The following is a 24,077-nucleotide window of genomic DNA, read 5'->3' as shown; positions in this document are numbered from 1 at the left end:
TAAAGAGCTGGAAAAAAAAAAAAAAAAAAAAAAAAGAATGACAGCTGATAACGGTGATTGACTACATATTTCTAGTCAGAACTAGTTGCAAGAAACGCAAAAAGATAATCTGATGAGACTGGGACTCGAACCCAGGAGGATTGCTCCACCAGGAAATTGGTGTTAAGGTTAACCTTAACCTGGCGCCATAACCAACTCGGCCATCTCACCGATGATTGGATGATATTCTGTGGCAGTAACTTGGCTCATGTTCACTATTCTAGCAGCAGCCATTCAATGACTTGTATCTCGACACCTCGAAGTCCCGAGAATCTGGAAAGGTTTCGGCAAGCATTGGAAGTACTACAATTGAAGTCAAGTGCAAAGCATGTTTTGAAGTCGTTCCCAACTCAATTCCGTCATGCCACGTTCTGAAGCTTATCTTATCAGTCAGAGCCGTTATTCCCGCCAAATCAAATTAGTGGCTTGCTTGCCCCTGTCGCTTAGCTGGATTGGTAGTTATCGTTTGTTACCGCTAGCAAATAACAGCTCTAGAACCTCTTGGCAGTGTCGATAGCTTCAAAACTATCGATTTCTAAAGTGGGCCAACGGTCAGGGTCTCCTTTATTCCATGCTGATGACAGCCGCCACCCGGCGATTTTCAACGCCTCTTTTTCTTCTTCTTCTTATTTCTTCAGCGTTTTTGAAGCCAAATCTTGTCGGCAAGTCTCTCGTTATGCGTTTCACTTCTATACTTTCGCTGGCCTTTGGGCTCCCAGTCGCGATAGCGGGTCCTTGCAAACCTGCATCTTGTAAGTCTATCATCGTATTCAATATCGTGATCTCTTATTAACTTGCCTGCACAGATTCTCAATCTAGTGATACGGTTTTGACAACTTTAACACAGGCGGCTACGTCTGGAGTCGCGTCGACAGAGACAGCCACCACCGCTATTTCGGCTGTAGCTTCAGAGACGACTGAGACCTCTTCTGCTGCTGTTTCGTCTACATTGACCTCAATTGAATCCGATACAACTACTCTGGTGACATCAATCGACACGACCGATACTACAGCGATTGCTCCTACAACAACAACCTCCGAAGAACCCGCCGTCACAACCTTCAATATCATCGCCGAAGGTGGTCCAGCAAATGATATAGTAATGGGCCAGAAAGAAAACTATTACAACCTCCAATTCTCCACGAACCCAGCCTGGCAACCAGTCGCCCTCATCCTCGAAGAAGGCACTGGCTACCTCCGCCGCGCCGACCCATACCGCCCCAACTTCCCTCTCATCTGCATCCGCTGGGGTTCCGGTACCGTACCCAACCCAGGCTGGTTCGTCGATTGCTCAGCGTCAGATCATTACTACGGCGCGCCTATAAAATGTGATCTAAAAGCCGGTGGTGAACTGTCTTGCTCCATTCCTGCTGGGCACTGTAGATACTATACTATTCCGCCGAGGGATAACGATGCTTGGGATTGTCAGGCCGATGATGGGGTGTTTCGGAACTTTTATACGGAGGAGAGTCTAGATGAGGATGATGTTACTTACTATGTGCCGTGGATGGGCTTTGGAGGGTATGAAGGGAAGGGATATGTTAATACCCTGGAACCGGTGACGTTCCGTTGGAGAAGTGCGGATTAGATAATCTCGATGCACTGGTGTGCCGTCGCTGGTATATAATTCACTTGCTTGATAAGGTTCTTCACGCGAATACGCGTAACGCAAAGCCATGCTCGCTTTTGAGAACAAGATTGGGGGTTCAGCCCTGGAGGAGTAAGTCACAATGAGATCATATGTGAGTGGTATTAAGCTTCTTTGACCTTAGCTATATAATATTCGGTATTCACGGAGTTTGGTAAACTTCTGGAATTGGGTTGCTGCATTGTCCTTGTTCGTGCAGGTTCATCATGCAGTATGGTTGCATCGTTTCAACTGGTGGACTATATTGGGGGTATATGTGAATCTCTTCTGATCATGCAAGATGCACATGTCCCAGTACCCGGTGTTTGTCATTCAACGGCACAGGCCCGTTTATCCACAAATGGCCACCGCCCATCATGGCATGACAAAGCCACTCCCTACCTCTCAGGAATCGAAAAGGAAACTTTGTTTAATTTCCAAAAACATACCGGATGGATCATCGCGGCATTCCGGCCCGTATCTGGAAGATCGTCCAGTGCCGTTCCGAATCCGGATATCACGGGGTGTTGAGCTCCGATATGCTGCATTTATCACCCCATGGGGATGAGGGGAATGGCATGTGCTATTTGGATGCCGATGTAATAAATATAAAAGATGTAATTAATCGCTGTTTATCGTGACCAGCAGCATTGAGCAGTATTCATTCAATCTTCAGATCTCATCATGAAGTTTGCTTCAATTGTCGCGGCTGCTTTTGCTGGCGCTCCAGTGCTGGCTGTACCAGCTGGCTTTGTTACTACCGACGGAACAAAGTTCCAACTTGATGGAAAGGACTTTTTCTTTGCTGGTAGCAATGCCTACTACCTCCCCTTCAACGTTGTAAGTCATCCGAGACTCGATCTGGATTAAACATACTGACCTTGCCAGTGGGGAACGGATCACTACGCGGATGTCAAGCTTGGTCTACAACTTGCAAAGGATGCTGGTCTCAAAGTCATGCGCACATGGGCTTTCCACGACAACAACAGAACTTATGTATCCGGCGGTTTGCCCCAGTATGGCACTGGTGCTGAGAATACCGTCATGCAGTTCTTTGAGAAGGATGGAACAGTCAAGATTGATCTGACCAAGCTTGATGTTGTTATTAAAGCTGCTGAAGCTACTAACATGAAGCTCATTCTGGCTTTGACGAACAATTGGGCTGATTATGGTGGTATGGATGTTTATACTGTTAATCTCGGTGGTCGCTACCATGATGATGTGAGTATCCCAGAGTACTTCGCCGGGAAGAGTTATTGACGTATGATGAAGTTCTATCGCCTACCTGCTATCAAGAAGGCATTCAAGAACTACATCTCAGCCGTTGTGAACAGATACAAGGACTCACCTGCCGTGTTCGCTTGGGAGATCGCCAACGAACCCCGCTGCGGCGCCGATGGAACTCGAAACCTTCCCCGTGGACCTGACTGTACCCCTGCCACCATCACTTCTTGGGTCAGCGAAATGAGCACATACATCAAATCCCTCGACCCAGACCATCTCGTCACCACTGGAAGTGAAGGCGGCTTCAACCGACAGTCAGACGACTGGACGTACAACGGCGCTGACGGAACTGACTTCGACGCTGAACTCAAACTTCCCAACATTGACTTCAACACATTCCACTCTTACCCTCAGTACTGGAGCAAGACAACTGACTGGGTCGTTCAATGGATCAAGGACCACGCCGCCGCCGGTGCCACCGCCAAGAAGCCAGTTCTTCACGAAGAATACGGCTGGACCGACAAGTCCACTCGCATCGCTACCCTGAGCAAATGGCAAAAGGCCTCTCTCGATCTCCAAGTCAGCGACATGTACTGGCAATTCGGCACCAGCAAATTCTCATACGGAAAGAATCACGATGATGGAAACACTATCTATCTTGAGGATGATGAGGCTCAGCCGTTGGTTTATGAGCATGCTGCTGCTGTTAACGGAGGAACTGTGCCGACGAAGCCAAGTACAACTACTACAGCTTCTTCTAAGCCGTCTACTACTCTTACGACTACCTCTAAGCCGACTGTTACTGGTGGACCTAGTGTGCCTAGATATGGACAGTGTGGTGGCGCTTCGTGGACTGGACCGACAGTGTGTGTTTCGCCGTATACTTGCAAGGAGCAGAATCAGTGGTACTCTCAGTGTCTGTAGGGACTTCGTCAGAGTAGGCATTAGGCCAGATGCTAGAGTAAAGTTAAAACTTTACTCATTGCAGGCACATTCAATTGAGCTAAGCCGTCTTTTCAGTGTTCAAATACAACACCCTGATGCTGATATGCTGTCGTTCTAGTTGAGGCAAAGCATGCCTCGGCCTAGCTTGACCTTGTGGTCTTCAACTTTCGCCTATTCTTGATATGCCGCTTCTTAAAGGTATCTAGAGACGCTACATAGGCAGTTCTCTTTATCTTTTATATTAATATACATTTATTTACATTTTAATATATTATACTTAACAGATATTAACGACGCTTTCATAAGGATAATAATTAATCAACTTATTAATTTTTAAAGTTCTTGAACTTTATTAATAATTAAAATATAATTAAAGTATTATATATATTATAATTTAAATATTATAACATAGATGTAGAATAATTATATATATTATCTTTCTCCAGTTCCAACATTCCTGTTACTCCCAAATATTTTCCAAATCCAAGCCCATCGACTAGTCTCTGAATCATCCTCGGGCTGTTCCAAGGATATATCTCGCAAATCATTTAGCTCCTTTATTAGAGTTCTCGCAGCTTCCGCGTCAAGCTTATTCCAAGGTGACCATGCTCGCTTATAGATCTTAAGTATTACCCAGACTCCAAAGAAACAGATAGTCTGTTGTGGTTTGATTAGCCTTCTACACTCTGGTTCTAATCTTGAGTGCTCTCACCGTCAGATACCCCGTCAAGAATGGGAAGACATGGAATTCTTTCCATAAGAAAACCCCATTGCAGACAAAAAGGATAAAGAGACAGACCCCGAGCGCTGCGTACGCTAATACTGGTTGCCAGTGGCTTTGATAGGGGTAGGCCTCGGATTCACCTTCGCGATCTTCCGCTAGGCGGATTCCGTCCTCTGCTAGCTCGTCGCGGAACTTATGAATACTATCATCCCGTAAGAGTCTTCACAATAATACACACTTAGATAACTAACCAGTAATGGTATCGGGCATATGCTAAGCATAGGCAAGCCCAGATAATGATGATGCTGACGGACCCCATCTGGACAAGAATCTCGACAAACTTGCCAAGATCCAAGCCAGTATTGAAACTGTCAGTTCCTTGAAGACAAGGCACCCAGGAAAACGCGATTGCAGTGATAACCATCGCCCGCAGTGGTACTCTGTCGCGATTTGTAACACCAAACCAGGCCAAAGCTGCTGGCATCGACTCATCAGAACGGATGTTTCGGGTGATGCCAAAAAGTGTCCTAGATGCGATGTATAGATTAGTATTAGCACATGTAAGTGCAGTGAAGAGTATGAAAGCGTTCAAAACGTGGTCAAGGTTGATAATAGTCGAGGCTTTTGCGATGAGAATGAAAGGCGAGAACGTAAAACCCTTCTCGTGAGTCTCTGGCCCCCCGCACGTTTCGTTCTTCAGCCAACTAAGCCTCTGAAGATTACAGTCATATCTGGAAAGACCCAGGGAGACGAACAGTCCGCTGACGGTGTATGCAGAAGCAATCAGTATCGGTAGAACTACTGCCGTGAACCCAATCGTTCGTTTGACTGAATCTCGAGCAGTGTTACTTTTCTGAGGTGAGGGTGCTCTTGGTGGCGATGGTAAATCCTGAGTAGCTTGTATTCCTGACAAGTTTCCGCTTGATAGTTGCGTTGCTGGCCGGGAAGGCCAACGTGCTTCGATGACGGAAACCGCAATATTCTCGATTCCGGCGTATGCAAAAATAGCAAGAGACAGGCACATCCTTGTAGGTATTAGTAGGTTCCATTTACTTCTGTCATTCCAGAGATACTTACATAAACGCTTCAAACCAATTATCGGCTGCTCCGTCATTGAACTGGCTGAAAGGATTGTCCCAACCTGTATTGTATAGCCTATAAGTCCATGGTTCCGCAGGATCTCGATACGCAACTTTTGGATACTTACTTGACCTCGAGATAACAGGTGCTGTAGCTAGTGGGGGATAATATTAGCTGTGAAGCCTATATTCTATTAAATATTAACTTACCATTACTACTGGCATCTGTTGATTTAGGACCATCTTCTGTTTCCTTGGGAAACTTGAAAATAGCGAGAGGAAGGCAAATAATGATAATGGCTAAGAAAATGATTTTGATAACTCCCGTGACAACTTCAATCCAGCCGTAGATCTTGTCGAAATGTTAGATACAACCCGGAACACATTTCGTGCATGACAAAGCATACCTCAACCTTGACAGAATTGATTGCCACGAGTGTCAACGGTAGGACAACGTAGGCGAACCCTTCACTAAAGCCCTGTATCCCTACGGTCCAGTAATTGAGGACACTGGCAGATGTGGCGATTAGGGCAGCGAATCCTATAGAATACGTATACCTGCGATTAGTTAGTCTTACTTCAATGTATACTGACCGATCTTTCAGTCTATACCAATATGCGACGCCAACAGTGTCTCCCAGTTCTTTGTCCACAAACTTCCTAACAAACAAGGGGACTGCTCCTGGAACTGGCCATAGACATAGAAGCTCTGCGATGCATTGCATCACCGCCCAAGTCAATATTCCGAGGAAGAGGAAGGAAAAGATAACAGCCAAGGGTCCTCCAAGCTCGAGGATCTGGCCGCTTCGAACATAAAGACCTGTACCAAGTGTACCGTTAACGGCAATCATCTGTCTCTGGGTTAGTACTTGAAAAGTGCGTAGCGAAGGGTTTCTATTGTTCAGTCTGTTTGGGAATAATGATGACTCACAAAGATATGAATGCCTCTCAGTTTACGTCGAACTGTATGAATAGGAAGCTGAGTCACTTCTGTTTCGCCTTCATGGGTGGTTACAAATCGCTCTGGAGCTTCTGGATTCTCACCACCACCGTCGGATGGACCAGAAGCATCCCTAGCAAGAGGCATGTTGCTTGCTGCAGAGCCGTTGTCAAATAGCCCATGACCATGGGACAATACAGTGAGAGGAATAGCTGGGAGCGCTGCTCCCGGACCAGATCCGTTTTCAGACATCTTGCCAGGTAAGAAATAAGGTTAAAGAACTTGGATTATTCGAAAAGCAAACTTGGAGGCTTCGCTTTAGAAAGCAAGAGTGAAGGGTAAAGGGGCGATATTAGGTGCAAGGAAAGAGGCGTTCACGCGCTGAAGCGCCAAGGCATGAGCCTGATGGCTCCGGGAGACGAGGCAGATCAGGGCTTTTCAGCCCCAACCTCCCGCTAGGCTTCCAGATGTCACATGAAGAAACAGGACCTGGTCTATTGAGAGCAGCCTGATAATCCCATTGTAATACATGATTTCACTGTGTAACGCCTTCATATGATGTTGAGCAAGAGACATGTTAAACGGACTGCTAATAATCAACATCACCAAATGAACGTGAAAGGCAATAGACGACTGCACGGCTGTACTTCCTGGAGACCATGTTTCACCAAAATTTTTCACAGGCCTGATTGCTGTCGACCGCCATCTTTCAAGCCCTCTCTTAGCAACCAGGTCTAGACTCGGTCATTTTCAGCCGCAAGCCTCTGATTCCCTTCTCATGGGAGCGGGCCCACGATTAATTTACAGTCGTCAGAATGCCAAAATGGGAGAATATGCATAAGATCGCTGACAAGTTCATGACTGCCTGGTCAGTAGCCATTCAAGGACCACAGGAATATTGGCTCCTTGCATGTGGCGTGTGATGAAACATACATAAGAGGCTTATCACATTTCCCATAACCAAACAAATCCCTTTGGCTACATCACAGAACTGCGGTCGGGCGCTTCTCCAAGAGAAATACGAGCTTTTATCCCTCCTCTGACCTCTAACCCCGCTGTTGGGTCGTACAAGGTGTGAGAATTTGGTTATGTGTAACTTGAAAGTGCGTCCCCGAGAATTGCCCAAATACTGTGCGAGAGCGCGAAGTACGCAGTTATAGATACTGCAGGTTTTACAAATACGATGCAATAGAAAATATCTGAAGAAACAACTCTTGGTCGTAAAGTAAAAAGCGGTACACTTCGACAGCAAAGCCACCATGGCCAAACCCAAACAGGTACACCATGTCTTCGACGGTCGCTACTACGATGGAATAAAGCTACAAAGAATCCTTGAGAAACTCTTTCCATATCAAAAGGGCGAGTTTGGACTGCGTGTAGGCGTGGCCCTTCTTTACGTAGGCTTTCCGCTACTGACTTGCCCTTCAAGATGAGTAACGAGCAGTGGGTTTTCAAAGCCCCGAGACAAGTCACCCAGGTATGATGCTTCCTGTGAGAATTTGTACATATACCGTATGTGTTATTAACACAACAACAGAATGAACTCGAGTAAGCGCAATTACAAGATCCACTGTACCGACAGCTGACGAAGACAAGGCGTGCCGAGATTCCTCAATCCCAATGATGCTGACAGGGAATGCCTGGGGGGTATGCTGACTGCATCGTGGCGTGTACGGCTGGCCTAATGAGCAAGATCAGGCTGTGAGGCAGACTGACCAGAGAGTCTGATGATTGGGATAATGGAAAGCCCAGTTTAAGATGAGAGAAATATAACGTGCAAGAACTTTAACTCCCCTTAGTTCCAGCTTTCTGCTATTTGTCTTTCGATGAATTTCTGTCTTGGGCTTATTAGCTGTCTCTTGTCTCAATGGATATGTCTCACCCTTGCTTTGTCAATGTGGTCACTGAGCCAGTTAGGGTCATCAGCACAGGGGCCGGGCCATCGGACGAAGAACGTTCTGCGGCTGAGGTCCATCAGTTTTCGACCCCGGAGCAGATTCAGTCCCACTTCAGCCGCACTGAAATCGACGAGCAGCCCTACCACTTTATGTACGTATTCTAGGAGCTTCACCTCCGTAATATCATACTGATGCGGGGCAACTAGATCGATCTGCCAGCGCCAGTCTTGGAAGCCGTTACAGATCACCAAACCAATGTTGAGCTTTCTCGTTGACAAGTTCAATTTAAAGCCTTCTGTTTGGGATGTGTCTTCCTGTTTTTATGCCAAAGATTTCGACGTTGAATCAACCTTTTGCGTCCCTTTTACACTGTCTCAAGATGGGCCAATAACAGGTAAGCAATTACAAAAGGTGCCGAACTTGAGTAACTCTAAAATGGCGTAGAGGTCTCGTACACAATTCGATATCCTGAATTCAAGGCTGCCCAAGGTACTTGGATCATCAGACAGAGTGGCGTTTACCAGAGATTCAACAACGAAACAAACAAGAACCTTTGCATTTTGTTCAACCCAACACCGAATTCCAAGCTGCATCAAATTGTGCAGGATTGTGTCTCAAAGGCCTCCAGAAATGACCTCAAGGACGTCTTTTGGCTTCACAAGGAAGTTTTCAACACATATTTCTCTTCTTGGAGGCTATATAATGCGTATCTGGAGAAAGTCCTTGTTCCAATTGTATGCATATCTCTCAATCATTAATTCGAAACTGACAGGTCTCAAGGCAAACAACGCAGTAGCTACATGGATTGAAGAATTGACGGAAGCCGAGTACCGCCATCTCACTGAGCTAGCCTATCTGGAGAGCCGCTTACTACAGATACCGGTCATCCTGGCAGGTTCAAACGAAGTGCTGGAGGGCTTGTCTTCTCTCTGTCGCGACTGGTATCCTGATTCGACAGGACATGCCAAAGAGTCAGCTAGAACGGCGCTGATAGAATTCCAGAAACACCAGCTTAACTGTCGTGCCTACATCAGAGTGGCAGACTTTCTACAGCAACGGGCTCAGAAGATCACGCAGCTTCTCGCCAACACTCTGTCATTCCGGGAGCAGCTATACGCCAAAGTTCAAAATGACAGTATGCTTCGGTTGAATAAGTCTGCTGTTTTTATTACTACCCTGACATTGTTGTATTTGCCTGCGTCGTTTGTAGCAGTAAGTTAACACTCAAACCCTTTCGATACATGGTAAACTGACAGATGGTAGACATTCTTTGGGATGAACTTCTTCGATCTTGACGACAATGGAGATCAGATCGTGATGACCTCCATGATCTGGATATACTTTTTATCTTCTGCTGCTCTTACTATCTGCACTTTCTTGTTATATCATGTTCTTCTAGACAAGACTCTTCTTGGTCGCGTAGCGCGAAACATTCCAATTGTCAAGACACTCATGCACAGGAGAAGTAGAAAGGTCTCTTCTGACATGGAGTTAGGCAGCATTTAATATAGCAGCATGGCATCAACCACACATCTCAGTTATTATTATTAACTAAGCTAATCAGATTCTTGTGATACACACGATAATGCCCCTCAGGTGTCGCGGTCGTAATCAAGGCAATAGGCTCACTCCAGTCGCCAATTACACTCAGCTTAAACTGACAGGATGTCGATACCTCATTAAGCTCTGCGATCCTCCGAAGTTGAGGACGAACCCTGGGACTCGAGAGTTTCACCTCCAGCAGAAAGAGGTGACTACTCCCCGAGTGTGCTCCTAGAGCCACGACTACCTGTCCATTTGTGGCAATCTTGAGTATACGATAGTGTTCAATAGGGAGATAAGCAACACTCGAGGGCCTTTCGTTGGCGCCTCTGAACTTTGAATGAAAAATCCGGTGAGCCTGTGCAACCACAATGATTTCGGATTGAGCTTCGTCTGCTTCACTTTGGAAGAAAACCATGTCTGTAAATAGCCTGTCGGCAGTGCTACTAGGTGACTAGGAGCGGTGATGTTAGGTCCTGTACCAAATACTGAACGGGTGACTTACTCCAAGCTTTAAGTCTTGCTTTACCAGCCTCGGGGGGCGAACAGTGAATAGATACAGAGATAGGGTCGACGAGCTGCGAACGATTATATAGCCTTCATCTCCTGTTCTGAGAGCTAAATGCTCGATTGTGGATGTAGGCCAGTCCAGGTCAATAAGCTTCCGTTGGACAAGACGGATTCCTGCATCCTGATAGTCTTGGCGTGATGAGGTTTCCGAAAACAGACTGGCACTTGTATCAGCAAAATACTAAATGGAACAATGGCTCGCTCACCTAGCTGAAGGGGTAGTTGGTTCAGAAAGACTCGTCTCGATTACTGCCGTTAATAAAGATGTTTGATCATTATTACTCAGGATACAGGCCATTGAGTTTTGGTTTGGCGATACTGCCAAACTGTGGAGTCCAGGATGTGGCAAAGTAACTTTGCTGTACGATTGGAGCGTTTGATCAGACTCAATGTCAAATAAATAGCACTGGCAGACTGCATTAGCCATGGAATTCTCGTCCAAATCTCCTTGGTGATCCAAACTTACATTTAACGATTTAGTCTCAGTCGTCGCAGCGACCAAATATGAATTTGTCATCCCTAGGGATTTCCAGGAGCAGCTTACCCCAGCTAGTTGATGTTGTCCGACATTCCTGAGAGTCCGATCTCGTGCGCTTTCCATAGAGAGGGTTCGTGTTCCGTTGTCAGATGTACTACTAGAATTTGTCCTTGATATCGTAGTTGCCCTGTCGAATACCATGATAACCTTGTCGCTCCAGTAAGCTATCAGTTTACCATTCGGAGAGCTCCGGCAGTCTTTGAAACGAATGGACTTGTTTATGTCTAGTCGCCAGCGGTGGATATCTACTGGCATGGTAGAACGCTCCCTGCGAAGACCATGGACAAGGGCACTAGATATTGTCAATCTCGAGATCTTCCAGTTGAGAGTCATGTGCATACTCTTTGAGTTTCTTGTGTAAGGGATACGGCTTTTCTGAGGGTGAAGCAGGCCTGACTGATGTTTCTGCAGTTTGATATCTCTTCAGTGTCCTTCCTAGGCATTGAACTATTGATTCTGCGTTGCATCTGTCGCCTTGGTCAGTCACCAGAACACTACTCTCCAGGTACCTGAGTATAGATGAAACAGCTTCGCCTTCAGTCGCGTTGCGCTTTTTTGCGGCTTCAATTAATTTGCTGTGTTGGCTTTTTACCGCGTCGTTGAGACAGATACCCCGGCTGGACCTGTTTTCCTGATAAAACACATCGAACTTCTTGTTGTACTTGAGTCGGGAGTTGCTGTAACGTTTCAGCGCCGAATTCCCTTCTTCCATGTACGTAAATAGGACGCTGATAATGCAACCCAAGGACCAGATGTCGCTCTTTTGATCCATCGTCTTTCCATTATCTTGAGCTTCATTTGGTAGGTATGTGCCGTTCCCTCGATGGTTTTGAGTCGCGGATGGTTGGCTGGACTGTTCGATAAATTTCTTCTCAAAGAGGCTGTCCAAATTCTTTTCGGGATTCGTTTTGGTCTTCACTCTTGATAAGCCGAAGTCGCTGAGCTTCCAAACCATGCCGTAATCTCTGTCCTCTGTGCCAGTGCCCTCCGTTTGTGGTTCATGGAGAAACACTAGAATATTGCTGGGCTTGAGATCCATGTGATAACAAACTAGTCGATCACCTCCAACTGTAGTCATCTTGCTGTGAAGAAACTCGAGTCCATCTGCCAGGCCTATAGCGGCGCTGACTATACGCTCTCGGGCCCATCTGTCATCAATAGGGATCTGTGGATTGTCTTCCATGTACTTCTGCAGGTCCATGTCTGCTAGTGGCATGAGAAGACTGAACTTTGGCTCCGGACCTTTGATGACAAGAGTGCCAAAACTCTCGAGAATGTTATTGTGCTTGGAGTTGCCGTTGAAGATCTCTCGGATAGATCTCACCTCTTTCTCAAAGCTCTGCTCCATGTCTTTGGCGGGTTTGTAGTCTTTGCGAGCAACTAGCTTGGACGTTGAGTTGGTTTCACTGAAATCTCGACGCATGGTCAAATGGCCCTTGGGTATCTTGACCTCATAGACGCTTCCAAAAGCACCGGAACCGATATGTTTCTCGTTCAGCCATGGCAGAGATCGCTTATCATCTTGATCAATCGTGACGACTCCTGCTCCACCAAGTACGATGGTACAGAAAGGGCGTTGCTCAGCGAAGAAATCTTGGGCGTCAAAACTGTCGAACAGACTACTAAGATACTCCTCGTTCGCTGGGAGCAGATATGGAGTTTCGCCATATCTTTGCTGCACTTGTGCCCTATCTCCAAAAACAAGCTCTTTTGCGAAGGTATTTGCGGCGTCGATTGAGCACTTTGCGTATATTAAAACAGCCAAAAAGTCATGAAGCATTTTCTTCTCCATGTTTCGAACAAAAGCTTCCGCATCAACTGGGTTTGGGCCCGTCCGCGAAACATTGCCATCGTCCCAGAGGCTCTGGTAAAAACTGTTCAGCATAGGCCGTGACAGGACGTCTCTAACCAGACCCCTTGTGGCGAACTTGTCTTTTGTTTCGGCCTTTTCAAAACCGATTGTGAATTGCGATCTTATGCCGCGACATAACTCACTGTATCTCGGTCTCTCCATTATGCATGCGAAGGAAACTCGAAAAGTTATTTCGGAGTTGTGAGTAACGTGAAAGAAAATCAGGGCGAAAATACAAGAAGCTTGTAGCGGGGTGCGTGTCACAGGTTTTATGAGCAATCAGCTTGCGCGGGGGTAATAAGCAGCCTCTTCCATTCCTCGCCCTCAACGAAAGAGGCGGGAAAAGAGGCAACGGGGTTGGCTGGGGTTCGCCAAAGCCTTGCAATAGGGTGCTAGTAACCCACCGATGTTATGCACCTAAGACAATATTTTCAGCCGCAGACTAGTTATACCAATAGAAAATATTATTAGGCAAAGCTATAAAGAAACGTAACTTAAGAATGTAATAAGAGTGGCACCTTTTGGCTTTGCCATTTAAAATAAAATAGTTAGACTTGATTAAAAAATAATTTACTATTTAATTAATAATTAAATTAATATAGATAGATCTGCCTATCACTTTATTATTAGTGGTATAAATCACAAAGTACTATGGAATTCATTATCTTATCAGTGGGGTGATTTCCGTCAAGAGGACATGTTGACTTTGGCTAGCAGGGGGCTTGTGCCGAATGGTCCGATTGATATACGAGGTAAATACTCTGTACCTCAGGCACCATTAAAAATTTCAACATTTGTTTTTCTTAATACTCATCGCCGTGGCTACATCAGCATTTCTAATTGACCAGCAACAAACACCGGCAATGTCAACGGTACGGGAGAATAATACAGACGACCCCGTCAACACAGGCGGGGACGTAAGAGGCGATTTGAGCGATAATTCATCCGACGACATCCTTCTGGTTAGTAGTTCAAAAATAACTCAAATAGACTGACAGTCGAAGCTGACACAGAAACAATAGGAAAAACTAGGATATAAACCTGTAATAGGCAGAGTAATGCCCTATCAGATAAATAACGACTAATTAATGACAGGTTCTACAACGCAGCTTCAATCAATTCCACAATTTCGCCACCACATTCGGTCAGTCATTCCATCCAACGAACAGAGACAAAATCATCTAACACTACGTAGCTGCCCTTTACTTCATCGGCGGCGTGCGCGTTACTTTCTCAACCGGCATCGCAGCAGGTGGTAATCTGGCATACTGGTGAGTCCTACCCGCCTGTCTCTTCACTCAGCTAATCACTTCGAAAGGACGAGTTACATCGTGACGTGTGTCTTCACGTTCATAACCGCCGCAGTAATTGCCGAGATCTGCTCTTCCCTACCTTTAGCTGGGTCCATCTATCTCTGGGCTGCTGAAGCCGGCGGCCCTCGCTTTGGTCGATTGTTTGGGTTTGTCGTTGCTTGGTGGTCTACCACTGCTTGGACGACCTTTTGCGCCAGTTAGTACGGTCCCTGTGTAACCTTGATGAGTTCTAATTGCTGTTGCGCCAAGGTAACACGCAAGCTGCTGTGAATTACATGCTCTCGGTAAGTATCTGCCTTGGAATAGCAAGTTTAAACACATCTAACATCCTCAGGAAATCGTGGTGTTCAACACAAACTTTCCCTCCGACTCATCAAGCATCAAGTTTCGAGCCGTACAATGGATCCTTACAGAAATCATGCTCGCGTTAGCCTGCATCTGGAATTTGCTTCCCCGTAAGCCCCCCAGCACGACCTTCTATAGCGCTTATCTAATGTCAGCAGCTCGGTACTTCAGGTGGATCTTCGCGCTCTCTAGTAGCATTGTTGTTCTTGACTTTCTCCTCAACCTGATCTGGCTCCCTATTGCCACGAGCAACACTCTTGGCTTTAGATCAGCACACGATGCGTTCATGACGACGTATAACGGCACTGGGGCCCCGCCTGGTTGGAATTGGTGTCTTTCCTACCTTGCTACTGCTGGCGTCTTGATTGGTTTTGATGCCTCGGGACATGTAGCTGAAGAGACCAAGAACGCCTCGGTTGCAGCGGCCAGGGGCATTTTCTGGAGTACTGTTGTCAGTGGTATTGGCGGTTTTGCGGTCGTCATTCTCTTCTTGTTCTGCGTGGTAAGTTCCCATCTCATCTAAAATATATGAGCTGCTTAATAACACCATGACAGCCAGATGCGACAACGCTCTTCTCTTATGGTGGTCCACAACCTTTTGTGTCAGTGTATGCTGCGATCCTCGGGGAGGGTGGACACATCGTAATGAACATTGTGTGCATACTGGCACTTTGGTTTGTAAGCCTCTCCAATTACTCATTATAATACAACTAGAAAGCTTACAGTTGAACCAGAACACCGCCATCGCAGTTACTGCAGCGTCTAGACTGGTCTTTGCCGTGGCAAGAGACGGAGTTCTGCCTTGGTCTGGCTGGGTCTCCAAGGTAGAAGCAGGTCAGCCTCGCAACGCTGTATTAGTCGTCTGGGGAGTCGCCTCTATCATAACCTGCACCATTCTTCCATCAGCGGTAGCATTCACCTCTCTGGTATCTGCCGCCGGCGTACCCTCGGCAGCTGCATACGGTCTAATCTCCCTTGCACGACTCTTCCTGACACCCAAAAACTTCCCCAAGCCAGCATGGAGCTTAGGACGGCTCAGTAAGCCTTTTCAGGTCATTGCGGTCTTTTGGAATGGATGGGTGGTCGCTGTCTTGTACTCGCCGTACGTCTTCCCAGTCACGGCTGAGTCGCTGAACTACGCGCCCATCATAATGGCGGGCACTACAATCCTGGCCTTATTAACTTGGTGGTTTACTCCAGCGGAGAAGTGGTTACCGAGCCAAAGAATACAGCAGACTTTGGATGCCGATGTAAATACTTAGGCGTAATGAATCCGCTGGAGATTGTATTCTCGGTAGTATGCCACTTAAGCATTTGTTGTGTGGAGATTCTTGGTAATGGAGAGACCCTTCTAATAGGCGTCTGGAAGGATGATTAAGTATTCGGCGCTGTCAACCAAAGAAACAACGCAAGGGCGGTCATACGCACTAAACCAGGCATAGAAAAAGCGGAACACGATGAGCTACGAGGTTAGAGCTTTAATGATTCTAATTGTCTGATTTCGGTCTCAGCTAAAGCTCTATACCATGCCAAACTTGCCAGAATGTTGGTATCTATAGAGGAATAGAGCTAATAATGAGTTACATCGTGCAAAACGGCGAATATCTAACTACTGGCTAGCGAGTATGATCAATCTACCAGCGAATCTGTTTCGACCTATTGACGAGAGAATAAGGCGTTGGAGTAACCTGCACTACCGTACAATTCTCATCAGGACTTGTAATCGCGAGCTGAAAGGTCTCTCCATTAGTGGGAGGCATGCAGAGCACCATACAATCATGACAACTATCCATGCGATCCCAAATGCGTATCCATGCGTCTGTTGAAACCTGGGGGCCTGGGATATGGGAAACATCTCTTGCTGAGCAACAGTTTCAACGGCACTAATTTGCGGTAGCGGTTAGCTGCTATTACCTGCTTCTGGGATTGGTGAAACTTACTATCCAATAGAAGTCATCAAGCCCGTGGTAAGAGCCCGAAGCTGCTTCTTCCCGCCGCAACTGGAGTTCAGCCAAGCAGATATCAACGGTGATAGCGCGCTATATGCACTGGCGAGATAATAAGCTGCCATGATGAAAGCCTCGCTATTTGGCCACGTGAGAAGTACAATGTAGCTAAATAGTTGCACGCAGCCTAGCACGCAGATCGGCAGAGCTCGATTCTGATAACTATCTGCAACGAACGCACTGAGGAGCATCCAGACAAGGCCCTAGAAGAATTTTCGTCAAGTGGACCATAAAGGTGAATGAAGTGACGTACTGTACATCCGACGGCGGTAGGAATCGCGTTGACTTTCTCGGTGCTGTATTTGGGCTTTCCGTCATCTCGGAGGGACTTGATCCATAGTGTCATCCATCGTTGAAGATTCACACCGCAGGTTAGTTCCATGAACCTAATTCCGGTTAGCAATAGCCATTGGAAAGTAATAAAAAGGAAGTTATTAGCCCCCAAGCAATACAAAAGGCATAAAGTTGCCAAGATGTCAAAACCTGTTTGACCAAGGCACGATCCCAATGGAAAAGTTCAGCGTCTCGGCCCTCGTCGGATATTCGCTCGATACATCTTTGCCTCTCCTCTTCAGTCATCCACCAGACCTTCTTAGCCTTCGGTTCGTCTGTACAGTGAAGTGTTAGGCCGAACAAAAATGGTGGGATGAACGTGTATTTTCTTACCAGGGCAGACCATAAGACCGAAAATGACGACTGGGACACTGATAAAAAAAGTCGAGGACGAACAGCCATCGCCAGGCAGCTAAACCCAGGCGGCCATTCATGTTTCGATATCTAAGAGCTTTGTTAGTTTGTTCTCATTAAGTGGACTGAAGCTATCATACAGTCCAGCTTGAATGTATCCGGAGAGCATCTGCCCGCCAACGGAGGAGAACCAGAACAGGGTAGTCCGCCTGCTAATTTCTGACCTGCGATACCAGCTTCCGATCTGCCAAGTTTCTGGGTAAGCATATATCTTTCGTGTCTCTAGAAGAGTCATACAATGTAGAACGATCCAGGCATGGCACCGGATTCGCAAAGACCAGTAAAGAATCTAGATAGATCGATTGAGTCATCTCCCTCATACACTTGGTGAGTCTTACCGCAAGATATAGAGAGTCTTGACAGCCTCAGCCTTATGCATTCCCAGTACGAGCAGCGACCAGGCCATTGTGCAGGCTGGAAGCCACCAACGTGGTTTGATGAGGGTGAGCATCATTGTTGAAAATGGTGCCCCGATGATAATGCCGATGTTGAAGTATGTCGTAAGCCAGTTGAGCTCATTTCCATCTAAAGGAAACGATTAGCCACTATGTATTAGAGACATTGCAACGGTGAAAGACTCACGAAGGTTCAGGTCCTCTTTCATTCCAGATACATAAGCATTCGTGATATTCGTTTGATCCAGATATTTGACAAAGAAAGTCTTTTAGAAAGTCCGTTAACAAGAATCTATTGATCCAGAAGCGTTTTCTCCATACCAAGCAGGTGTAAGTCAGAATGGCTGCGTCTAGCTTGAAGATGAGCCACTTCTCTTGTTTGCTAGTGTCAGGCTCATGCCAATGCCACCATTGGCGGGTTGGTTTTGACGCCTGAACCGCTAATGGTTCAGGCGTCATAGCACTCTGCTCGGAGTCTGACTGATTCTTATAGGTCTTCATGGCAGGCGCGAGTTGAAGGCTTCGTCCGTTATGGAGTTTGCTGGAGAAATTGTAAAGTCGGGGACGATTGATGCTACAAAGAAACTACTCTCAATTCCATCGGCAGCACAATCGCGATATTTAAGCTTACAGTTAAATCTCGACTCTGTCACTTTATCACTCATGAGTACCTTGATAGAAGCCCTTGGACTTGTTCACTTTACGGAGTTGCCTTATTGTGGTAAGCCTCTTGTAGGTTTCTTAACAGATGAGCAAGTATTCGGCAATATAAGCCGAAGAAACAGCGTTATTGCCAAGAGTCCACGAGGTTATATCCGGGCATGATCGTCTTGTCCATCTACACTAAACCAGACATGGGCAAAGCGGCGGCCGCAGGTCTCCACCAGGATGAACTCTCATATCAGAGCTCAAGACCTTCCAACGCCAACTGAACTTCTAATCCTTTCATTTATCGCAGTCTCAGTGCCCATTACGGTGATAGTGGCGGCCGACGACATGTTCCCACATCGCTCAGGTTTCGATCTCCATATCACTCATGTCTTCGCCACAACGAGCACCCCGGGTTTGCCGGATTTGCAAAATCAAGAAGAAGGCGTGCGGCAAAGAACTACCAGTCTGTTCATACTGTTTCAAGCGTGGTTTCGATTGTGTTTACGAGAATGAGAGCGATACGCCGAAACATAGCGATAGTGGAGGAGAGGTCTTCAAACCATGGTCTCTTACGTTATTCCCAATGTCCATCTCTACTGCCACTTTGGACAAAACGATGTCTTATCACATGCATTACCTCTATAAGGTAGTCGGTCAATCTCCTCTTGAGGCTGGGAAACGATTCCTTGAGAACTTTCAGAGGTGGTTACCTATCATAGCCCCACGGCGCCTGCATGAGCTTATTGAGTTAAGCGAGCGAGGGTTTCCTGGGGCTGACGTTTCTGTTCTTTTGCTCTCCATATGCCTTGTCACTATGCGGTCAGGTGGAGACTTGGCTGGTCCTTTTGTTCATCATACTGCAGTACATGTTGCTGTAAAAACACTGTACGCCCAGGTTCAAGCTAGTATGCATGCCAACACAGCTTTGGTCCGAGCTGGTGTTATCATATCGGCGTATGAGTATGCCAGTGGCCAGATTGACTCAGCTTCCATCTCTATTGCTGCTTGTATCAGAATGGCACAAGTTATTGGAATCGGCATTGCATATGATAGGCTGGGTGCCGTTCAGGAAGAGACGAGATTACAGGCAATGGCAGACTGGAACTTGTGGTGGTCTATCATCGTCCTGGAAAGGTTCGATCCCTACCCAACCTCAGGCCACTACGTAAATGGTAACATGCAACGTCCTGACATGTTTCAGATTTATCTTGCTCGAATGCAGCCATGCCAAACACCGAAGTCCGGCGGCAGTCTTCCCAGATACCGATGTGCCTTTACCTTCCGACGTTGAATCAAACGGCGAATACGTTCCGATATATTGCACCATGGCTTCTTCAACACTACGGGGCTCTTCTGGCTTAAGCAGTTTCGGACGGCAAGCGCAAGCTATCTATATGCTTGACAGCTGCTTGAATGGAACGAATCAATCTGAGAAATGTGATGTTAAAACACGGCTCTTGAAGCTACAGCAATTAGACCAAGAGTTGCAAGAGCGGTTATCCGAGTTCATGACACAGCCACTGCATGAACCGGGGCTGCGTTGTGGAACTATCGCAACAGTAATAAGGCAAACGACTATCCATTCCATAGAAGCTTGATGCCGCACCTTCTGACTCCATCATAGGTCCTTATACATTCTACACGAGGAGATATTGTCACGGGCGGGCTCGTTGCCTGTACACGCTGACCGAGAGGGATGGGCAAAGAGCTCCAAAGCCGCTATGGAGACTATCACTACCATTATGATTGATGTTGCCAAGCATCACCTGGATCATATTGCTCGCTATGGTGTCGACAGCTTGGTGTTTTGTTGCGCATATAATCTTCGGGTAGCTATAAGGTATATTGGAGATCGTTGTAAGCATGGCTATGTTGGTAAAAGTTTGTTAGATGGTCTAGGGTATCTGAAAGCACTAGAAACGGTGTTCAACAGGAGATGGAAACTTGATCAATAGTCATATCAAGGCTGTTCTTGGTAAGTGGTCTGAGCGAAGTGGTTGAAGCCCTTTTTCTTTTTAAATAAGAGTGTAGAGACTTATAAATAACGGTTATAGGAACTGGCTCCGGCTATTGCATGTGATTATCAGAAGCCACGATTTTTAACCAATCCGCATCGGTATCCGGTTTTGAGGCCACCCACGGCTGCCTAATTGCACAGCCTCTACGTATATATGTCTGATGCAGATTACATTTGGAATTGTCATTATATTCAAATGAAAGTAGCCAGAACTATAAAGGGGTTACCTAGAGCGCTCGCAATCAAGATGTCGCGTTAATCCATGTCCTCATTCAAACTCAGCAGACAATGTCACAGATCGACCAATTGCATATGGAACAAAGCTCCCATATGGGCGATGACATGGATGAACCGCTTCTCGATATCAGAGCGAGATATACAGACCCCAGCATTGCGGCGCAGTTAGTTCACATTCAAGCAGCCAACGTGCCGCAACAGAAGTCTTTGAAATTTCTCGAGAAACTCAAGTGCCTATATTTCACAAATCCATCGCAATGCGATGATGCTAAAGGCTTAACACAACCGAGTCTAACTCTGGTCACAATCAACGCTTTTACGAAGAGAAATTATATAGCTCTCTCGTACACATGGAAGCCATCTCCAGAAGAGGCCAATATCTCTAACGGTGGGTACTTGGTTGAAGACATTCAGTCTGGCCGTATGGAACCATCATCCGTGAGAAATACAGTCTTTAGCCGGATAAAGCGGTACATGGATCATGTCAATTCTAAGTATCTGTGGATCGATAAGCACTGCATCCATCAACAGGAAGGCGAAACGAAAGAGATAGGCATGCAGGCAATGGATCGAGTCTATAGCCTTAGCCACCACCCAGCCGCGTTGCTATCGCGAACTATCAATACCTCGGAACAGCTCCAACTACTCACCGGCATCCTCTCCGGAAGCTTTGTGACAAGGCGTGGAAACGAGAACTTGCTATCATCGCCGGCGGATTGGAAAAGCGCTCTAGATGCACTTCAGCTTCTACATTATATCACCTCAGATATTTGGTTCTCCCGAGGATGGACTTACCAGGAGAACTATCGTGCGAACAAGAGTATGACACTTCTTATGACCCATTGCGCAACACTCAATCATGAAAAGTCATCTCGTCACTTTGGATCTTTTGACGGAGAACTCTTGGACGGAGAACTCTTGATCAGTTCCGCGGGACTTTACGCACAGGCAACAAAACTTTGCCTAGCCTATTCAAATCATCAACCGCCGCCACCGTATTTGAACACCATCCTCTCGAGAGCCAAGCGATATACAATTATACTCGCTGGCGACGAAGACTCGGCCCCAGTGTCAATGTCCCCGACTATCATCGAAGACATAGCGAGTCGCCAACTGGAAAGAGAGTGGGATAGACTAGCCATCATCGCCAACTGTTGCCAGTATACCAAGCGCTTGAACAGCACTAAGCTCCAGAGCGACAAGCACAGCCTTAGTTTGTCCTTGCTTACACTTGTTCTGGTGAATGGGGAGATCTTGTTTAATCATCCTCGGGACAAGCTTGACGCGAGAAAAATTACTATCACGGAGTTTTTACATAGGCATTTCTTCTATGGCTTGGAGTCTCCGTGGGAAAAAGGAAAACTTACTTTTAATAAGGGTTGTCGTTTTGCCAACGTTGTTTTGACTGATGAGGGTGTACGGACTAAGGGTTACCTATGGCGGTTGGACGACGAGATCACAACGGCTGGCTTTCACAACTATAGTCAACCTCGCGGAAGGAAAAAGCACCGCCAGCCGGTAAAACGGCCACTTGAGTGGCTAGCGGAGCAACTGGCTTCTGAGTATCCAGTTCTATCCCAAAGGCTATTCGAGATCCTCGACCTCAAAGTGCCATCGTCAGCTGCAGAAGAATGGCTGTTCAGCATGGTCGAAAAGGTAGAAGAGGCTATCATGCAGGGGGAACTACTTTGCACTGCAACTTTGCTCGGTGCTAGGCCTCTAGGTGTTGGTGTCTTTGTCGTTCAGTTGGAAGATTCTGACGCCGAAAGTAGTGGGATGGGTTCTGAAATGAGTCTTGATGACGACGATTATGATGAAGATTGCTACGTGTTCACGTCCTTTCAGCGTGCGCAATGCGATCGTGAGGGTTTCGACCTCAATGACCTCGACAAGCATGTCTCACTCGAAGTCGATTGTGATTCTGGGCTGAGCGATCGACGCATCCCTCGGTTGTATACGAGGCGCTGGATTCATGGGTTGTGTTTTTACCATGGCTGTTCTCCACGGTCAGTCATGTTTCCTTGGCCACTTTCGTTGAGAGATCTATGATGGTTGAGATGGCGAGCAAGACAATATACATACTTAAAGCCGGTTGGTGTCTGACTTGAGGATTTTAGGGTTGATAATTGAGGTAGTGGACTTTACTGGAGCTACTTAAGTTCTTCAATGGCGCCATTAATCTTTTTGGGGAAATTACCACCATTAGTCACTCACAGTAATTTACTGGCTTAGATGACCGCCACAATCAATAGCCTCAACTAGATCTGCACTAAGAAGATCGGCCCTAAACCAAGTCAACAAACAAAAGGGGTATTTTTCGTATAAAGAACTGGAAAGAGAAACCCTCTTGGCATTCATCTTCACTTCTGTCTTTACTCACACTCTGTCACTCATTTTCAGGTTTAACCTAGTCATTCGTTACCATGATTTCGCGCAATCTTCTCACCGGGACCATCGTCTTATTGGCGGCTAATTTTGCGAACGCTGGGCCCTGCCGTCCTTTGTCAATTGTTTCCTCGTCAACTGTCATTGCGTCCGTCAGTCAGACAACAGCCAGTTCTTTCGAAAGCGAGACCGCGACTTCCACTGCTTCTATCGATGCGACCCAGACTTCTACCATCTCAACCGAGTCTGAGTCTCATACCGAGACTGGTACGACTGTAACTATCGAAACCACTACTGGTGCCTCTTCCATTGAAACCACCACCACTGCCCTTGTCGACACCACCACGACCGCACTAGCTATCACCACTGCCGAGACCACCACCGACGCTACAACCACCACTGCCGCAGCCAGTACCACCAGCGAAGAGCCTGAAGCAGTCCAATCCGTTTTCATCTACGCCCGCGGCAGCAGTGACCCCTCCCTCGCACCCCTCAGCGGCTCAGGCTTCACCGAACTCAGCGACACACAAATTCCCGATGTACAATTCATCGACTTCACTACTGACGTCAGCTCGACTCTATTCTTCACCGTCGGAGAACGCAGCGGCAAAGTCAAGATCGGCAATGGCGCTAATGTTGGGAAAATTGCCGGGTACTTTTCAACAGGATCCGACTACAGTTTGGTGCTTGCTACGGAAGCTACGCTTGGCGAGGAGAATGGTGTTTCGCCTATAGACTGCGAGATAATCCAGGGGAATGGGTTCCAGAGCCTTCAGTGTCAGTATGGTGATAAGGGAAATGCCGACTTTTGGACCTGTGAAGGACATTTGGTGCTGGTGAGCCCTGGAGTCGACTTCACAAGCAGGTGTCCCCGCGCTACGACATCCTACAGGCTGGCCTACATTCAGGTGGTCAACACTTCGTAAGAAACCAGATGGATTTGCTCGCAATTCAAATCACCATTGACATATCTGTCACGCGTGTGGTTTCTCTTCCTGCTTCT

General features: G+C 46.7%; 9 protein-coding genes and 1 non-coding gene across 10 annotated transcripts; 6 read left to right on the top strand and 4 right to left on the bottom strand.

The window, feature by feature from the left end:
• Positions 1–110: 110 nt before the first annotated feature.
• BKA55DRAFT_t91 lies at positions 111–210 on the bottom strand. Its single transcript has one exon. It is a non-coding gene; the product is annotated as a tRNA-Leu (tRNA).
• A 505-nt stretch (positions 211–715) lies between these two features.
• Positions 716–1,627, top strand: BKA55DRAFT_591748 (uncharacterized protein; the record flags this gene model as incomplete). The annotated part of the gene is made up of 2 exons (XM_046195298.1): positions 716–791; positions 846–1,627. 2 exons carry the CDS (start codon positions 716–718, stop codon positions 1,625–1,627), a joined length of 858 nt encoding a protein of 285 aa, XP_046051638.1.
• Positions 1,628–2,350: 723 nt separating this feature from the next.
• On the top strand, positions 2,351–3,814 carry BKA55DRAFT_536640 (glycoside hydrolase superfamily; the record flags this gene model as incomplete). Its single annotated transcript, XM_046189849.1, has 3 exons — positions 2,351–2,506; positions 2,555–2,887; positions 2,939–3,814. 3 exons carry the CDS (start codon positions 2,351–2,353, stop codon positions 3,812–3,814), a joined length of 1,365 nt encoding a protein of 454 aa, XP_046051637.1.
• A 435-nt stretch (positions 3,815–4,249) lies between these two features.
• Positions 4,250–6,974, bottom strand: BKA55DRAFT_561807 (amino acid permease-domain-containing protein). The gene is made up of 9 exons (XM_046192192.1): positions 6,570–6,974; positions 6,251–6,489; positions 6,046–6,196; positions 5,849–5,990; positions 5,767–5,793; positions 5,637–5,700; positions 4,811–5,584; positions 4,548–4,761; positions 4,250–4,492 (listed from the first exon to the last, which is right to left on the bottom strand). Exons 1-9 carry the CDS (start codon positions 6,828–6,830, stop codon positions 4,268–4,270), a joined length of 2,097 nt encoding a protein of 698 aa, XP_046051636.1. The 5' UTR covers positions 6,831–6,974; the 3' UTR covers positions 4,250–4,267.
• A 689-nt stretch (positions 6,975–7,663) lies between these two features.
• On the top strand, positions 7,664–8,404 carry BKA55DRAFT_735794 (uncharacterized protein). The gene is made up of 4 exons (XM_046201306.1): positions 7,664–7,954; positions 8,008–8,055; positions 8,116–8,126; positions 8,175–8,404. Exons 1-4 carry the CDS (start codon positions 7,838–7,840, stop codon positions 8,200–8,202), a joined length of 204 nt encoding a protein of 67 aa, XP_046051635.1. The 5' UTR covers positions 7,664–7,837; the 3' UTR covers positions 8,203–8,404.
• A 2-nt stretch (positions 8,405–8,406) lies between these two features.
• BKA55DRAFT_735793 (uncharacterized protein) lies at positions 8,407–9,991 on the top strand. The gene is made up of 5 exons (XM_046201305.1): positions 8,407–8,627; positions 8,683–8,870; positions 8,921–9,210; positions 9,257–9,688; positions 9,740–9,991. The coding sequence occupies exons 1-5, from the start codon at positions 8,446–8,448 to the stop codon at positions 9,980–9,982; spliced, it is 1,335 nt and encodes a 444-aa protein (XP_046051634.1). The 5' UTR covers positions 8,407–8,445; the 3' UTR covers positions 9,983–9,991.
• BKA55DRAFT_561802 (kinase-like domain-containing protein) lies at positions 9,992–13,251 on the bottom strand. The gene is made up of 5 exons (XM_046192191.1): positions 11,468–13,251; positions 11,055–11,418; positions 10,795–10,994; positions 10,524–10,746; positions 9,992–10,472 (listed from the first exon to the last, which is right to left on the bottom strand). Exons 1-5 carry the CDS (start codon positions 13,138–13,140, stop codon positions 10,011–10,013), a joined length of 2,922 nt encoding a protein of 973 aa, XP_046051633.1. The 5' UTR covers positions 13,141–13,251; the 3' UTR covers positions 9,992–10,010.
• A 590-nt stretch (positions 13,252–13,841) lies between these two features.
• Positions 13,842–15,898, top strand: BKA55DRAFT_505524 (amino acid/polyamine transporter I; the record flags this gene model as incomplete). Its single annotated transcript, XM_046187199.1, has 9 exons — positions 13,842–13,940; positions 14,074–14,122; positions 14,174–14,249; positions 14,297–14,487; positions 14,541–14,575; positions 14,626–14,746; positions 14,795–15,138; positions 15,192–15,314; positions 15,371–15,898. 9 exons carry the CDS (start codon positions 13,842–13,844, stop codon positions 15,896–15,898), a joined length of 1,566 nt encoding a protein of 521 aa, XP_046051632.1.
• Positions 15,899–16,329: 431 nt separating this feature from the next.
• On the bottom strand, positions 16,330–18,285 carry BKA55DRAFT_591743 (major facilitator superfamily domain-containing protein; the record flags this gene model as incomplete). The annotated part of the gene is made up of 10 exons (XM_046195297.1): positions 16,330–16,519; positions 16,577–16,845; positions 16,896–17,028; positions 17,082–17,250; positions 17,346–17,419; positions 17,470–17,573; positions 17,627–17,678; positions 17,728–17,914; positions 17,972–18,050; positions 18,106–18,285. 10 exons carry the CDS (start codon positions 18,283–18,285, stop codon positions 16,330–16,332), a joined length of 1,437 nt encoding a protein of 478 aa, XP_046051631.1.
• A 535-nt stretch (positions 18,286–18,820) lies between these two features.
• On the top strand, positions 18,821–24,000 carry BKA55DRAFT_591742 (heterokaryon incompatibility protein-domain-containing protein; the record flags this gene model as incomplete). The annotated part of the gene is made up of 6 exons (XM_046195296.1): positions 18,821–19,569; positions 19,658–20,002; positions 20,060–20,292; positions 20,700–22,207; positions 22,346–22,597; positions 23,101–24,000. 6 exons carry the CDS (start codon positions 18,821–18,823, stop codon positions 23,998–24,000), a joined length of 3,987 nt encoding a protein of 1,328 aa, XP_046051630.1.
• Between the last annotated feature and the right edge of the window lie 77 nt (positions 24,001–24,077).

This window comes from Fusarium redolens, assembly GCF_020744475.1.
Source record: "Fusarium redolens strain MPI-CAGE-AT-0023 chromosome Unknown BKA55scaffold_5, whole genome shotgun sequence".
Lineage (NCBI taxonomy): Eukaryota > Fungi > Ascomycota > Sordariomycetes > Hypocreales > Nectriaceae > Fusarium > Fusarium redolens.
Note: the sequence above shows the minus strand (reverse complement) of the source record. Positions and strands in the feature narration are given on the sequence as shown.

Bases quoted from the DNA above. Each gene is read 5' to 3' on its own strand.
- BKA55DRAFT_735794 (XM_046201306.1), top strand. From the start codon at position 7,838: ATGGCCAAACCCAAACAGGTACACCATGTCTTCGACGGTCGCTACTAC. The intron at 7,955-8,007 runs GTAGGCGTGGCC...TTGCCCTTCAAG, and splicing joins AGGGCGAGTTTGGACTGCGT to ATGAGTAACGAGCAGTGGGT.
- BKA55DRAFT_735793 (XM_046201305.1), top strand. From the start codon at position 8,446: ATGGATATGTCTCACCCTTGCTTTGTCAATGTGGTCACTGAGCCAGTT. The intron at 9,211-9,256 runs GTATGCATATCT...ACAGGTCTCAAG, and splicing joins AGAAAGTCCTTGTTCCAATT to GCAAACAACGCAGTAGCTAC. The intron at 9,689-9,739 runs GTAAGTTAACAC...GACAGATGGTAG, and splicing joins TGCCTGCGTCGTTTGTAGCA to ACATTCTTTGGGATGAACTT.
- BKA55DRAFT_561807 (XM_046192192.1), bottom strand. From the start codon at position 6,830: ATGTCTGAAAACGGATCTGGTCCGGGAGCAGCGCTCCCAGCTATTCCT. The intron at 5,991-6,045 runs GTATGCTTTGTC...CATTTCGACAAG, and splicing joins TCAATTCTGTCAAGGTTGAG to ATCTACGGCTGGATTGAAGT. The intron at 5,585-5,636 runs GTAAGTATCTCT...AATACCTACAAG, and splicing joins AATTGGTTTGAAGCGTTTAT to GATGTGCCTGTCTCTTGCTA.
- BKA55DRAFT_561802 (XM_046192191.1), bottom strand. From the start codon at position 13,140: ATGGAGAGACCGAGATACAGTGAGTTATGTCGCGGCATAAGATCGCAA. The intron at 11,419-11,467 runs GTATGCACATGA...GACAATATCTAG, and splicing joins TTACACAAGAAACTCAAAGA to TGCCCTTGTCCATGGTCTTC. The intron at 10,473-10,523 runs GTAAGTCACCCG...CACCGCTCCTAG, and splicing joins AGCAAGACTTAAAGCTTGGA to TCACCTAGTAGCACTGCCGA.